This window comes from Phlebotomus argentipes, unplaced genomic scaffold (genome assembly GCF_947086385.1).
Source record: "Phlebotomus argentipes unplaced genomic scaffold, Phlebotomus argentipes genome assembly scaffold_18, whole genome shotgun sequence".
NCBI classification, from domain to species: domain Eukaryota; kingdom Metazoa; phylum Arthropoda; class Insecta; order Diptera; family Psychodidae; genus Phlebotomus; species Phlebotomus argentipes.
In genome coordinates, this window is record NW_026776177.1 from 8,144,689 (window position 1) to 8,159,450 (window position 14,762).

Genomic DNA, 14,762 nt, shown 5'->3' on the forward strand with positions numbered 1-14,762 from the left:
CACTCCTCGTTTTGCCTACTTTTCGGCAAACAGGAAAAAATGCACCAACCGTATGTTGTTAAAATTTTGCAAACAACATAATAAAAAAAATTTAGACCATAAAACACACAATTTCCTCTCATAAAATCTTTATTTGACGTTTTTGTCCTAATATTGTATATATTAAAAGTTCAAATCACACTTAGATATAATTATTCTATAGAAAAAATACTCTAAAAATATATATTTCCTATAAAATATATTTATATATTGTAATAATATTCATCAAACCACACTACTAAAGAGCGTCTCATCAAGACTGTTCTCTTAACTTAAGAGAGAACCCTATTTTACATCCTGAGCCACTCAAAAGCGATAGTCACAGTGAAACTCTGTGCGTCGATAAATAAATGCACTCTTCCTCGTTTAAATTAAAATCAATAGAAGCACAAAATGAAAGGGATTTTTCGCGGGTAAGGAATATTTCCTCTCCAATTCTCACACACAAACTGATTTCGTAGGAGTATTAATTATACCTATTCAGTGATAATTAGTCTATTTCAAAAATTGTATACACACAACATACTCTCAATGATGAACTTTCGACACTCACAAGAAGCGCACACGCGAAAACTTGATTATAAAAAATGCTCTCACTCTTGCTCTTCCTAACGATTTTCAATAGAATTTATAATTAGACTTTCAAAGATTTAAGCCCTACCCAATTGTATTCTTACGTAATTAGTATCTCCTCTTAATTGGCTCCAAAACTTTATCAATTTCTGAGGTAATATTGCGCTTGAAAAAATCATCAGTGAATTGCCAACAATTAAAAGAACACTTACAAAAAAAATCAACAATCTTCCAGAGAATTGAATGATATATCAGAAATCAGTAAATATCACAGAATTTCACCTCATTTTGCGAACAATAATGTTATATCAACTTCCGAAGTGTGTTTGGGAAATAATCAAAAGAATTTTGACACGAGTGGGAAACGAAATGCAAGCGCAATTTATGTGATTCACACCAAAATGTGTTAATTGAATTAAATTATCAGGTGAGATGAGTTTCTTGAACTCTTTTGCAGCTCACACTGTTTAGCGTGTGTAATATCACATTTCCGTAATTTGGAACATTCATCTAATGGATTTTTGAGCAATTGACCACGATCTTTGTTATAATTCTTATTTACAATTATTTTCATTAGTTGTGAGATATGATTTCTTCTTCGCCCATTGAATTCCTAACTGGAAACTCAACACTAAAAACTTGGCACTTGACTTTTACGTCGTGTGAAACACTATAAAATACTTTTCTCTGCAGATAATATTGAGCAAGAACGCAGTCGCGAAACTCCTGTAAATTCACATTAAATCATGGCTCTTATTGTCAATGCGCACACGCGTTGTCTTCAATCGTGCCTCTCTGGCCGCTCCTCATCCGAGGCAGTTTCTGGCGGTGGCGTGATGTCAACTGTTGTGGAGTCACTCGGCTGGTTCGGTGCAGTGTTGATGACTTTGGGAAGATTCGTCTCCTTCTGCTGGCTCAGGCTGTTCGCCATGCGATGGTAGTGAGGCTTGAAAGAACTGCCCGGACGCGCGTAATCCAGATGATCGTATTCTTTCTCTGCGAGCACATAAGATAATCAGACAAATTTCCAGGCAAGAAGAAGCTTCTCTTGTACTTACCGAAGTCCTTGTACTCCTCTTTCTGCTTGATCTCATCGTACACGTGATCCTCTTTGCTCGGATCATCGATGCTGTGATAGATGTTGGGATTCGTGAGGTCAGCGTTCAGGTTCTTCTGCGACATGTCCGAGCTATAATTGATGGAATACGCTCCAGCTCGACTGCCATTGCTGATGGTCGAGTCAGTCTCATTGCACCGATTCACACTGGATGGCTTAATGATGTTGTTCAGCAGGCGAATGTTATCCTGCTGCCCCTGGAAGGCATACACAGGATTGTCGAAGTGATGGCGATCCGGGAATGCTTGCGGATCTGATGAATACTGAACAGCGATCTCCGCTCGCATATTAGCTATGCGTCGTCTGTAGTACAGCAGCAAGAGGATGAACATCAACAACACAATGCTGCAGGCTCCAATGATGCCAAAGACAAGACTGGCAGAAGCTGATAAAATAGGGAAAACATAATACAAATCGATCGCTTAGTGGTGTTATTTGCACACTCACTCGTCTCCTCCGCTTTGATAGTCTCTGGTCCATTGATTATCGGAATATCGCAGTTTGTCCCCTTGAAATTCGACCTACAAACGCAACCATGTGCGGCATGGCAGACGAATTGGCTGGACTTGCAGTTGCACAACTCCATGCAGTGCTGCCCGAAGAATCCTTCCGGACACAGCTCATCACAGCGCGGCCCCATGAAGCCCGGATTGCACACGCACACGCCGTCGTTTTTGCGACACTTGCCATTCTTCCCACACTTGCACTGGAAGGCACAGTTGTTGCCGTAGTAGTTGTCCGGACACGGATCCTTGCAGTTGGCACCCGTCCATCCGGGCAGACACTTGCACTGTCCCGTGATGTGGGAGCACTCGGCGCCGTGGAAGCAGTTACACTTGAGACTGCACTGCGCTCCGTATGTGTTCGCCGGGCATGGATGCTCGCACATGAGTCCCATGTATCCCGGACGACACTTGTACTCTCCCGTGATGTGATCGCATGTCGTCTCGTTGCCGTGATTGCTCTTCGGGCACTCCTCCTTGCAGCCCAGTCCATAGAAGCCCTGCGGACACGGATCTCGACACTCAAATCCCGTCCATCCGCGCGAACACACGCACTTTCCAGTCGCCGGATCGCACGATGAATTGTTCATGCAGGTGCAAATGTACTCGCACTGCTCGCCATAAGTTCCCATGGGACATTGCGTCTCACAATGGACACCTGAAAAAACAATAAGCAGAGAACAATTCAATACAAATGAATCACTTTGTGAAGTGGAAGTTAAATACAAACATAACAGACTCTTTATTAATAAGATTACTAATTTTCTGAGTATTTACCAAAGATATTATTTGTTGAAAATTCATATAAATGTGATTAAGCTGTAAATACTTTTGAAATAATTACACAGAAGAGAATTTATGGTACAATTATATGTTGATAGATGAAAATAAAACAGGAAAAAAACAGTTGAATGATTAAAAAAAAAAATTTCATTCTTAATAAAATAGTTGGAAAGGAAGTTAATAATAGTCATTTTTAGAAGAGACTACCTTGAAAACATGATAATTCCGTAAAATACAAAAGCTTTGGGCTTTAAAAAGCATACAATTAATTCTTCTATACTTTTCCGAGGATTGAATTGCAGAAACAGAACATTAAGAGAAGATTGAATAAACTATTCAGCTTCCAAATACCAAGCATCTAAAGTGTATAGAATGATATCTCACCTCCCCAATCCTGCTTGCAGTGGCACTTTCCCGTGGTCGCTTCACAGTGATGCGTGTTGCTGTTCACGCATTCGCACTTCTGCCGACAATCCTGGCCGAAGAAGCCAAAATCACACTTCTTCTCGCAGTTTTCACCCTCCCAACCCGGACTGCAGGTGCACGTGCCGTTCTGCGGATTGCACGCGGCCCCATTGCGGCAGTCGCACCTCTTATTGCACCCCTCGCCATAGTAGTACGTGAGGATGTCATTCTCATCCTTAGGAGCACACGGCCGATCACACGCGTGTCCCTGCCAGCCGGCCACGCACGAGCACTGTCCCGTCTCCGTGTTGCACTTAGCGCCATTCTGGCACTCGCACTTCTGCGAGCAGTTCTCACCGTAGAAGCCCGTCGAGCAGGGTTGTTCGCAGTGCTCTCCTCGGAATCCTGCCGCACAGAAGCACGTGCCGTTGATGTTGGAGCACTGGCCGCTGTTTTGGCAGTCGCAAGACAGCTGACAATTGCGTCCGTAGGTGAGAATGGGACATGGACGGTCGCAAAACTCTCCACTCCAGCCCGGTTTGCAGTCACACTTCCCCGTCCACGGGTGGCAACTAAGCCGAAAAGACCACGAGAGTCAACTTTGAGTGTTAATTGAAGGATTCTTTACTCACATTTCCGTATGTTCAGCGTCGCACTCGCACTTGTTTGTGCAATTCTCGCCATACAAGTCCGCTTCGCAGATCCTTTCGCCACAGTTCACGCCTTTCCAGCCCAGCGTGCAGGAACAGTGACCATCTGAAGGGTCACACTTTGCGCCATTCTCACAGTGACAGTCTTCGGCACAATTGATACCATATCGATGACTAGGACAGGCATCCAGGCACTTCTCCCCCATGAATCCCGGGGCGCACTCACACTCGCCCGAGATGTGATGACAAGATGCTCCATTGAAGCATTCACAGTTCTGCGAACAGTTTGCACCGAAACTTCCCGGCGGACAGCGATTGGCACACACACTGCCGATCCATCCAGGCGGACAATCGCATTTGCCGTTCGCCGGATTGCACTTCCCATCATTCTGACATCGACACTCCTGCTTGCACTGATTGCCATGCATTCCCTCCGGACATTGCTCATCGCATCTGTTGGAGAGAGAAAGAAATATTTTCAACCACACATAATTCCATTAAATATTTGAGGGATTTCGAGGGTGAATCCCATTTAAATTGTGTCAATCTCCAAGCTTATTTTGCCCAGGAAAACCCATAAACCTTATATTTAGAATTGAGGGAGGATTTATTTGCCCTTCTCACACTCATTTTCCACCCTTTCTGGACCTTCTGAGCCACGAATCTCGCTGAAATTGATGGGAAAATCGATACAAAGAATATACTCACAGTGGTCCTGACCATCCTGGCTGACAGACACACTCCCCGGATATGTGATCGCACTCCCCGTCATTCTCACAGCGGCACACCTCTGAGCATCCCTCGCCGTACTTTCCCGACGGACACTTCTCGCTGCACCGCTCGCCGATGAATCCTTTGGCGCACTTGCACTTGCCGCTGTACGGATCGCACGTGGCCTCGTTCTCGCAGTCGCACTTCTTGGTGCACTCGCGGCCCCATGTCATCGGCGGACAGGTGATGTCGCACGATGGGCCGCCGTAGCCGGGCTCGCACTTGCACACGTCCGGCGCCACGCAGATGCCGAACTGGCACGAGTCCGTGCAGATGGGAATACACCGATTTCCGGCCGCATTCTTGCCGTAACCCTCTGCAAAGAGAGACACGGAATGCCATCAGTCACGGCATTATTTTTAGGCTCAACCGCTCAAATTTCCATCTCTGAAGAATTGATAAACTTGAAGTGTTCAGACATTTTTTTGTATGAAAATACTGATTGGAGGAAGAAAGCAGAAAGAATGTGTGCAGCAGAAAGCTGTGTCAATGGAATTTTTGGAAATCAAAAAATTAACGAAGAAAGCCTCTGCCAGATCAGAGTAAAAATTGATCAGGACTGAATTTCTGGCATCTTCAACCAGAAAATGTGTGGTTAATGAACGGCACGTGGCGGAGGCACAAAAGTCTTTGCTTAGACAATCAATTGACCACAAATTGGAGTTTCATAAGCAACATGTTTGCGCAAAAAATCTCTGGAGTCAATTGGTCTCTGGCCAATTTTAATTCACACTCGCGAGAGCTGAAAAGTGCAGTTTTGATGATCGCTTTCAGAAGATTGACAAGCTAATCAGCAAAAGTTAAGGGCTTAAGGTTATCAATACAAACAGTCTGCAAAATTCTCAAATTCAGCAAATTCCAAATGGGAACAAAAACACTCAGTATTAAGATATTCTCTAGTTCTTCTTACCACAACAATCCTTGATGATTCTCTTCTTTGAAATCGGTTGTGTCTTATTGACATCTCGGAATCTTATCTTGTATTTCTGGCATTTCGGCGGCACATTCCAGCACCACTCGCTCACAAGTTCCTGGTACGCCTGCTTCTCAACAGTCACCACCTCAATAATATATCTGCAACGACAGAAAAAAGGCAATTTTAGAACAAAATGTGTATGGCAAGCACGAAGGAAGTTATCATCAACATCTGTTTATGTGCAGAATAAACAGCGTTCAAGCAAAATCAACTGATGATTCATCCTAATTTTCTCACCAACACTCAACTTAATAGCCTTAATATTGAGAGTGATATGTATAAAGATTCTTTATCGTTTTTGGTAGAAGTAAAATAGAGACAAACAAAAACATTTCAATGTGCTGTAGCTAAATTATCTATCAGGAATTTTCCGTGAAATATTCATGTAGGTCACAATTGGTGGTTTACTTATAATCTATTTTTATCTCCCTTCCTTTCGATCCGATTTCCACGAAATCTCCTGCAATCACACTTTCTTCTGCTTCATATCATTTCGACCACTGATAAGGAATCTCAATGTTTTGTTTATTTTCCTTAAGCAATAACATTTCAATGCATAGAAATGGCCTCAAAATATATAATTTATAGCCTTTTAGATACGGAAACTTGACTTTTGTGGGCATCCAAACTCTTGACTTTTCACATTTTTCCCCATGAATCATCAACACATTGGACGGCAGAAAGTGATTAAACATCAATATTTTAAGCATTAAAGTTGGAAAAAGTTCTACTTTCAACAGAAAGTGAAATCAACAAGCACAAACCTATACATTAGTGTCACGAAGAGGAACGAGAGTCGTTAAATATTGACGAAATAATTACTGAAAATGAGCCAGAAATGAGTAGTAATTGTAAATTTCGCTGAAATCATTAGGTTAGATAAGAAATCTCTGGGACATTATTACTTAAAAATTGTAACAAAATGCCTCCTAATTGAATATTCAATCCAGTAAGTAAGATAATTGAACATCACTTTTCCCAGAGAGAGCTTACAAAAGACTCTGATTGTCAACTGAAACTACACAATGAAATATTGTACTGGGAGAAAAATATAGCGCACATAGAGATTACATCACCTTTAAACATAAGGTTTTGCATTACTGAGCGCCGCTCTGTCATAATTAAATTGTTCTACGTCAGCAATATTTGGCATTTTGCTTACATTAGAGTCAATTTTCATCTCCCCTTCTTCACTCCATAATTTCTTACTCACTCAGTTTTTCAATACACACCACAGTGGAAGTCAATACAATAAACAGAATTCACTGCGAATGATCTCATCGGTCACTTAATAAACAAATCTATATAATGGTGAAAGCATGAAGAGGAAAGCAAATGTTTATTCCTCGAGAAAAATCACCTTTTACACATTCTAAATTCAATGTAAAAATACAATTAAAATATTTGCATTTTAATTGTTGGAGTATATTTAATTGATTCCCTTCTTGCAATTGCAGATATAAAATTCAAACTATTGTGTACTTCCGAGGTAAAACATTACTCATTGACATTCTCCCGTGATACAGCAAATATACAGCAAAAGCTCCTCATCATGAGGGGAAAAAACATACATAACAAAAGCGGTAATTTTGCACGGTGGAAAAAAATAATTACCATTCGGATATCACATGATTTTAATCATGAATTATGTAAAGAAAAAAGTCACAACTGACATAAAAACTCTGCAGAGATGATATTCTATCGAGATTTCAAGTTTGGCACGTTCCGTGCTCACTTTCAACGATCGGCAAATTCAATATATGAGCAACATTCTACAAGTATGTCTCAATTCTAAGGCACTTTGCGGTCACAACAGGTGGTTTTGCACACAAACACATGTCTAAGAGAGCAAATAAACTCAAGAGTTATGCACATTATGTTGAGTAACACCAATATTGCACAGACTTCTTGAGATTTTATACCGTGTATCTCATTTCTGCGACAAATAAAACAAATTTTCACTCTTTCGCTTCAAAGCAACACACTTTGATACAAAAAGTTACTTCATGGTTTTGAAAACAATTCAGAATAAACTACAGATTAATGGATTGTAATTTGTGACTTGCAAAGTTGCGTCAATTCAGCTCGTGACAATTTTATGTTTAGTGTAATGTAGATGGTTTATCATCTTTCGGTCACGGGTAATTAATAATAGAAATCAATTTTACAGAAGCACGAAAGGACATAAAAAACTCATACTTGATTAACTGACCTCCACAGAATTTTTTAGTACTTTATGTTGGTGTAAGATAAGAGCTAAGTAATATTTTAGTCGTATCAAAATTTATCGAATAAGAACAGAAATAGATTAGAAAACATTTCGTTTGTGGAATTTTATGCTTTTCTTTCTAAAGTCGAAATGATTAACCAAAATTTCCCCCCCAAAAAAAAACCTAAGAGTCTGTTTAATGAAAAAGAACAAATTTTAAGGGGTTTCCCGAGCCTTGAAATATTTTACTTCTATTAATGCATTCATTAATTCTGACACTTCTTAATGTATGCACAAAAAAAACGCTCTTTCTTTTACGTTCAATTCGGCCTCATAATCTCAAACAACCGGCATAGAAAATTTCCACCAACTCATGACCAACATTGACAAATCACGCAGGAAAATCATGCAAAAATGTAGAATGACAAATTGATTCTTACTCTTCTTCACGCTTGCAGATATTCGGTCCCTCGAGATCAACAGCCAGTACGTGAACACAGACACTAATGACGCCAATTATCACCAATATTGAGGCCAATTTGTCACACAATTGAAACCTTCCTTCGCGGGCCATGTTTTCCACGCACTCAAAACAACTCTCAGCACTTTCAGGATCACCTCAGAAGCACTAAAAGATCATTGCAGCCACGAAACACTGAGCGAATTTTCCTCTTTCTCTCTATGAATCACACACAATAAAAATGCTCTATAACACACTTTAAATGCAGAGACACAGAAAATAAAACTATGTCACTTGACTCGATGGCGAGGTGTTTGATCGTGAAATGAGAATCAGCAGAGTCGCAATTTCTCCTTCTGTCGTGGCTTCGCGCGAAAATCCACAAACTTTAACACACCGAATGTGACTGTTTTAATTCCACTTCTCGCTGAGCTTCCTTGTCCTCTTCACTTTCAGCACTCTGTGCGAACGTGAAGAAATGTGGAATGAATCACATTCACTTGCACACAGTCCAGACTCCTCTAATCAAATCTCCATCCGGCATTCGAGTCAATTGAAAGAAAGTTCTGATTCTGACCACAAGTGCTGCACAGCCACCCACTTATGTTCACTCAGCTGACTCACTGGCGCATCTTCAGCACATCGTGGCTCCAAGTCTGCGGAGAAACAGAAGGCAAAAACACACAAATTAGCACTCCAACTCTGTGGCTTTTCGGACAAAGCGAACACACACCAAATGCGGTAATCACGACTCAAGGAGAAACAACCGGGAAGTTCACAGGGGGACAGAATCAAGACACCCGGAGATTATCGAGGAAATTCTCTTCCATCTGCACCAACAATTGGGTGTTGAATGGAAAAAGAGCGGCTCAATTGAATGCCATTGAGCGACTGCTAGACCACAACTAAAACCCGCATTACGTGTTGACTCGCCGCGTTCACACACTCAATTATCATGAGGGAGGCTCTCCGTATATTTGTATGGCTAGTAAAATGACTCTCTTTATTGCTCGCAAACTCGCGTGGGCGCTCGCGAGCGGAGCAATATAGTGAAAAACAGCTCTGAGCAAATCTACCAATTTCTCTTTACTCAACATTTGCAACCACCGCAAAGTCTGTGCGATGGAATGCTGCGTTCACTGACAGTGAAACTGCACCAAGTGATGTGTAATCTTGTAAAAATGTGCACTTAATACAGCCTCAAGGTGTGATTTGAGCACTCAGCAAAGCAATTACTCTCGATTCTTGTCCATTCATCAGCTATCAATTGTCAGAAGAGCGCTTTTCTCAGAATTTCCATACTTTTCCTCACACGCGCTTTCTATGCATTCCAATAATATTGATTGCCTTATCGTTTAGAGAGACAATTTACATCATTCACGTCACTTTATTCCGTCGTGTATTAAATTGTGGGAAATTATTCAATACCTTTCCTTCCTATTCCCGATAAAGGAAAATCTCTGAAGCGCCCTGGAACTATTTCGGGGGAATCACAAAAATATTTACAAAGTTGACTGAATTCTAACTCACTATCTTCTTACGCTGTGAGCAACATTTTGATAAGACAAGAAGTGTGTGTGCTCTTTTCTTCCTTTCCTCTTGAGCACTTGAACTCGCGTGGGTGTCGTTTTTGTGGGCAGTTGACAGATTTTCCAAGGACTTGAGTTGATTGTTCTCATGCTAGAATATTTATTTATTGATACAGCCAAGCAAATAAAGAGGAATTTACCATCTGTGATTGGTTTACGGTAAATAAATTTCAATTAACTATTCCCTCGGTCCATATTTGGTGGACAGAGCGAGTTTTTTTTGCTTCATTTTCTGTCTAGAACACAATTCTGCAGACAATATAATTCAATTCGTTTCTTTTTTCCTCTGGATTTGCCAAAGCAAGATGAAATTGCATGAAAGCCATTCAATTGATCCTAATATTCGCTATTAAAAGAAATGTGATTCGCATCATTTGCTGAGAATTATTGTCCCGTTAGTTATGTTAAATCTTCACTCTATTGATTTTGCACCTTTTTCAATCGAAGAGAAATTTGTAGAAAGCGAATTATATTGATTTCACACCCATTTGTGATATAATAATTGGTTAAACTCACTATTAGATTGTGTGAAGAGTAATTAAATAAATGTGTTAAACTCTCATGATCGTTCAATTCTAGTATTTCTCTTTAATATCACCAAAGTAAGCCTGGTTTGTGAAAAAGTGTTTAATTAAAGTCTTAAGTAGTCTTCAATGGTTATGTAGTTTTGTTAGGACGTTAAGTGTTGGGATCAAGGTTACGTCAAGGTCGTCAGAAAATCAGTTCCAGTTGTGACACAATTTTGGGCCATTTTCTCAACTTCTGAAAGTGTTCATTTCGAGCTATTAACAGGGTTTTCCGTCTCAAAACTAAGTGACTGGCCAAATCAATTGTTCTAAGCATTTCAGCGTTGTCAGGTGAATAAATTACAACTGCTGACTTTCGAGTCATTCCAGAACCACCCTCAATTTGTAACCGTGCAATTCATCTCCACGCGAACCTGTCATTAATTTGGACAGAAATTGGGCCCTGAAATCATCCTCGGGTTTTAGTGCTTGATTATTAGATTTGATGTCAAGTGATGCGCTATGATACAAATAGATGAAGCTGATTAATTGCACATTCCGGAAGCGGGTAATTGAGCAAAACTCGCGGTGTTTCATGCGATAAAATGTCTTTTTCATTGCCCTCACGCACTGGCCGCAAGTGGCAGTTTGTCGCCCAGACCCAGGATTACTAATGGGCAAGTTATTCAATAAAATCTTCACTCTCTCTACGAATGGGCGTCGTGAGCGCGCACAACACAAAGGCACGCAGTGAAGGAGGCAAAGTGCATTCTCGGTGCAAATGACACGGAGACACACAATTATGTGACTCATTATCTCACCATTGTTGCACATAAAAGACATCAAATGGATTGTCAAGAGGAATAAACAGCGGAAAACTGGCAAATGATGAATGCTAATCGTCATTCTAATTTCTCCTATTGAATTCTATTCTCGCAAATCTCACCTTCTGCTGCTCCCGGCAGTTGGATTTCTCCACAGGTCACTCGATGTACAATTGTTGTAAAAGAAATCAGTGCAAATAAGCGTGTTGGCACAGATGAAGCAGTAAAAAAACTAAAAAATTCACAGCACTTCGAGATGAACTCAAAACTTGCAAAATACAGTGGCTGACATGACGATCGGGCGTTGCACTCGGCGCGTGTTCGGCTGAAGCCTATTCGCATTCGGCCTTTCGACGAGTTGCTGACATCATCGTTCGACGGGTTGACGAATCAAAACACAAATAGACGGTTTTCCGTGATTTCGCGATGTTCACTCTCTGGAACTTAATTGAAGCTTCCCTGCTGTGTCTCAACGCCGTGTGCATCCTGCACGAAGAGAGATTCTTGGCGAAAAGTGAGTAAATACTGAGGAAGTTGGAAGAAACAGAAAACTAACCTTGCTTTGTGGTTCCTTTCAGTCGGATGGGGCGCTAATGCGAACGTTCAGGGCTTCGGCGAACCTCCCACGGTGAAGACACAAGTTCTGAACCTCATCCGATCCATCCGGACGGTTGTCAAGTGTGAGTATGCGAGAGAACATCTCAAATTAACGATTGACTAATTTCTGGCACCTCCTTTGCAGATCCCCTCATATTTCTCAATATAATAGCAATTGTATTCAAATTACTGCTTGGATGATTAAATGGGAATGCAAAGAATGTATTTAATATGCTAAATTTCTAAATAAATCATCTTTTGGCTATTTCTTCTGTGTCAAACTCTTAAATTTCGCTTCCAATTGTTGCGTATAAGCGTCCAGTTTGTAGGCTGCCACTTCCAATTTCGAGACTGTAGCGTCAATCTCATCGATTTGTTGCAAATAAGGCGTCTGGGAATAGAAACCAGTAATTAATTAATGTCAGAGATAATCAATATGCCCGGAAATCCTCACCAGTTCCTCGAGCTTCACATTCATTTCTGTTGTTGAAGCTGCCAAGTTCTCCGTGATTTGCTGCATGTCTGAATACTTGGAGATGGTGGCACGGTTCATGTTTTCCAGCAGTCTATAGTCCTCGAGGGGCCCTGTCAGCTCGCTCGAGATAAAGTCTCCGGTCTTCTGGAACATCTTTGTCGCCAGACGGGAGAGATTTGGATCGTGTGGGTCCAGAGCCTCAAAGCTGGATGTTGATGTAGACAGCGTGGGTCCCTTCTTCGGGGAATCCGTCACTCCGGCGCCTTCCTCCATGGCTGGCCAGGAAACCCAGGAAATCACGAGAGAAACTCCTTGTTTTTGTTTATCACCAATTCGCCTAAAAAGACCTATTGAGATGTCAGTTGTGCGGCAAACTTCAGACCGTTGGCAAGTAAACAAGAAACGTGGTTTCTGGGTGTTTTGATTCTGGTTTTACTAGAGAGATTGCACGGGAAATCAGCGGGAAATCATGGTGTTCAATCATTCTGTGAAAGTTCCGACGCAGTACAAAGTGGCCAGTAAGATTCTTCAGAAATATGAGGAAGAGGGAGCGTCAATGAGGAGTATGATTTATGAACAGAAACACGCGGTAAGTTGTCCGGAAAAGATGAAAGAATGCTTGAAAATAATAGTTACCCTATATCTTCAGCGCATAAATCGACTCTGTGGGCTGATTACAAAGATCTTGCAGCAAAAGCCCACACTGGACGCAGTGATTCAACGTAGTGAAATTATGGAAAAGGAGCAGCGCTTGAATCCCTTCCTCTGCAAGATTCTTGTGGCGGAATTGCTAATCGGTTGCGGAAAGCTGAATGGCAATTCTAAGCCCGTGCAGACTGTGCTGTCGTATGAGAAGAAGCTGCGCAAATTGTACAAGAAAGAGACCGAAGGCAAGGAAGAGATAGTCAGCGCCCCCGCGGAAGAATTGCAGCTTCCACGCTACATCCGGATAAACACACTGAAGGTGAAGGCACGAGAGATCCTCGAGATCTTGAGCATGGAGGAGGGCTGGAGACAGCTGCCGGCTGCTGCTTCGTACACCGAATACCTGGAAACTGTTCAGAACTTGCAGAACAGAGAATTCATTGAGGATTTCCATGTGGTGAACCTCTTCGCGTTTCCTCCCAATTCGCGAAGATATTGGGCCACGCATCGCCTTGTAGAGGACGCCAGTGTTGTGCTGCAGAACAAATCATCTTGCTTGGCGCCTCTGCTCCTGGCGCCCTCGAGAAAGTCTCGAGTGTTCGATATGTGCGCAGCTCCTGGCCTGAAGACCATCCAAATGGCTGAGATGATGAAGAACAAGGGCGTGATTTATGCCGCTGAGAATCACGACAGGCGATACAGCACTCTTCAGCAGTTCGCCTCGAATTCCGGTAGCACAATAGTCCAGCCACTCTTCATGGACAGTCTCGCTGTTTTCGACAACGACGTGCCTGGAACCGAGTACATCTTACTGGATCCTTCTTGTTCCGGCAGTGGCGTTCTGCAGCAGATCCAGACGCGTGAGCGCACGGAATACGATAAAGACCGAATCGAGAGACTGTCGAGACTGCAGCTGAAGCTTCTCTGCCACGCCATGAAGAACTTCCCGGCGGTGAAGAGGATTGTCTACTCCACGTGCTCAATGAATATCCAGGAGAATGAAATGGTGAGTTGGCAAAAAACATCGTGCAAAATTCATAGCAAAGTGCTATTTTCATCCTTCCCTTGCGGTGGAGGCGAAAAAACCTCCAAAGCTCTCGATTATTGATTCTTATTGTTATTGGAGTCTCTAAGGACGTGTTTGTCGTGTGGCAAATAATGCCATCTCACATGAACTCCTTGTCAAAAATTCATAATCCCCAGAGACGGGCGGAAAAGCGGCTGAAAGTCACTCAGTGAACTCTATATGGACTTTTGCAGGTCGTTCAGCAGGCGCTCAAGCAGTTCAAGAACTTCAGAATAAAGTGTCCTCTGGAGCAGCTGAGGGGCGAGTGGAGGAACTTTGGGTCGCCGGAGGTGAAAAGAATTGGCAAGAATTGCATCTATGCTGTGCCAGAAATTGATGGCACGACGGGATTCTTCATTGCGGTGCTAGAGCGGAAGGAGGCGCGCTAGATATAGATACACAGAGAGAGAGAGAGAGAGAGAGAGGTGACTTGTCTACCCATTGTCTTAAATATTTAATAGTGTCTGTTGCTGCAGCAACGTCAATTCTTTACAATTATTCAGTTTTCATACACGAACATCTTTCAAAGAGTTTTGTGCATTTTTTCTGTCTAACAAGTTAACGCTATTACAAT

The 14,762-nt window shown here is 42.0% G+C and overlaps 4 protein-coding genes across 4 annotated transcripts; 2 read left to right on the top strand and 2 right to left on the bottom strand.

The window, feature by feature from the left end:
- Positions 1–117: 117 nt before the first annotated feature.
- LOC132261068 (protein draper) lies at positions 118–11,642 on the bottom strand. The gene is made up of 9 exons (XM_059759595.1): positions 11,528–11,642; positions 8,467–9,142; positions 5,752–5,915; positions 4,779–5,157; positions 4,053–4,523; positions 3,400–3,992; positions 2,177–2,890; positions 1,671–2,114; positions 118–1,608 (listed from the first exon to the last, which is right to left on the bottom strand). The coding sequence occupies exons 2-9, from the start codon at positions 8,598–8,600 to the stop codon at positions 1,394–1,396; spliced, it is 3,114 nt and encodes a 1,037-aa protein (XP_059615578.1). The 5' UTR covers positions 8,601–9,142; positions 11,528–11,642; the 3' UTR covers positions 118–1,393.
- Positions 11,643–11,722: 80 nt separating this feature from the next.
- On the top strand, positions 11,723–12,270 carry LOC132261071 (immediate early response 3-interacting protein 1). Its single transcript, XM_059759598.1, has 3 exons — positions 11,723–11,919; positions 11,984–12,085; positions 12,148–12,270. Exons 1-3 carry the CDS (start codon positions 11,832–11,834, stop codon positions 12,201–12,203), a joined length of 246 nt encoding a protein of 81 aa, XP_059615581.1. The 5' UTR covers positions 11,723–11,831; the 3' UTR covers positions 12,204–12,270.
- Positions 12,154–12,855, bottom strand: LOC132261070 (biogenesis of lysosome-related organelles complex 1 subunit 2). The gene is made up of 2 exons (XM_059759597.1): positions 12,457–12,855; positions 12,154–12,393 (listed from the first exon to the last, which is right to left on the bottom strand). Exons 1-2 carry the CDS (start codon positions 12,748–12,750, stop codon positions 12,265–12,267), a joined length of 423 nt encoding a protein of 140 aa, XP_059615580.1. The 5' UTR covers positions 12,751–12,855; the 3' UTR covers positions 12,154–12,264.
- LOC132261069 (28S rRNA (cytosine-C(5))-methyltransferase-like) lies at positions 12,844–14,580 on the top strand. Its single transcript, XM_059759596.1, has 3 exons — positions 12,844–13,066; positions 13,127–14,128; positions 14,383–14,580. The coding sequence occupies exons 1-3, from the start codon at positions 12,947–12,949 to the stop codon at positions 14,575–14,577; spliced, it is 1,317 nt and encodes a 438-aa protein (XP_059615579.1). The 5' UTR covers positions 12,844–12,946; the 3' UTR covers positions 14,578–14,580.
- The last annotated feature ends 182 nt before the right edge of the window (positions 14,581–14,762 follow it).

Coding starts and splice junctions, on each gene's coding strand:
- LOC132261068 (XM_059759595.1), bottom strand. CDS start 8,600: ATGGCCCGCGAAGGAAGGTTTCAATTGTGTGACAAATTGGCCTCAATA. Junction 5,158..5,751: donor AATCATCAAGGATTGTTGTG/GTAAGAAGAACT, acceptor CTCTCTTTGCAG/AGGGTTACGGCAAGAATGCG. Junction 4,524..4,778: donor CCAGGATGGTCAGGACCACT/GTGAGTATATTC, acceptor TCTCTCCAACAG/ATGCGATGAGCAATGTCCGG.
- LOC132261071 (XM_059759598.1), top strand. CDS start 11,832: ATGTTCACTCTCTGGAACTTAATTGAAGCTTCCCTGCTGTGTCTCAAC. Junction 11,920..11,983: donor AGAGAGATTCTTGGCGAAAA/GTGAGTAAATAC, acceptor GGTTCCTTTCAG/TCGGATGGGGCGCTAATGCG. Junction 12,086..12,147: donor CATCCGGACGGTTGTCAAGT/GTGAGTATGCGA, acceptor CCTCCTTTGCAG/ATCCCCTCATATTTCTCAAT.
- LOC132261070 (XM_059759597.1), bottom strand. CDS start 12,750: ATGGAGGAAGGCGCCGGAGTGACGGATTCCCCGAAGAAGGGACCCACG. Junction 12,394..12,456: donor ATGTGAAGCTCGAGGAACTG/GTGAGGATTTCC, acceptor TTCTATTCCCAG/ACGCCTTATTTGCAACAAAT.
- LOC132261069 (XM_059759596.1), top strand. CDS start 12,947: ATGGTGTTCAATCATTCTGTGAAAGTTCCGACGCAGTACAAAGTGGCC. Junction 13,067..13,126: donor TTTATGAACAGAAACACGCG/GTAAGTTGTCCG, acceptor CTATATCTTCAG/CGCATAAATCGACTCTGTGG. Junction 14,129..14,382: donor ATATCCAGGAGAATGAAATG/GTGAGTTGGCAA, acceptor GGACTTTTGCAG/GTCGTTCAGCAGGCGCTCAA.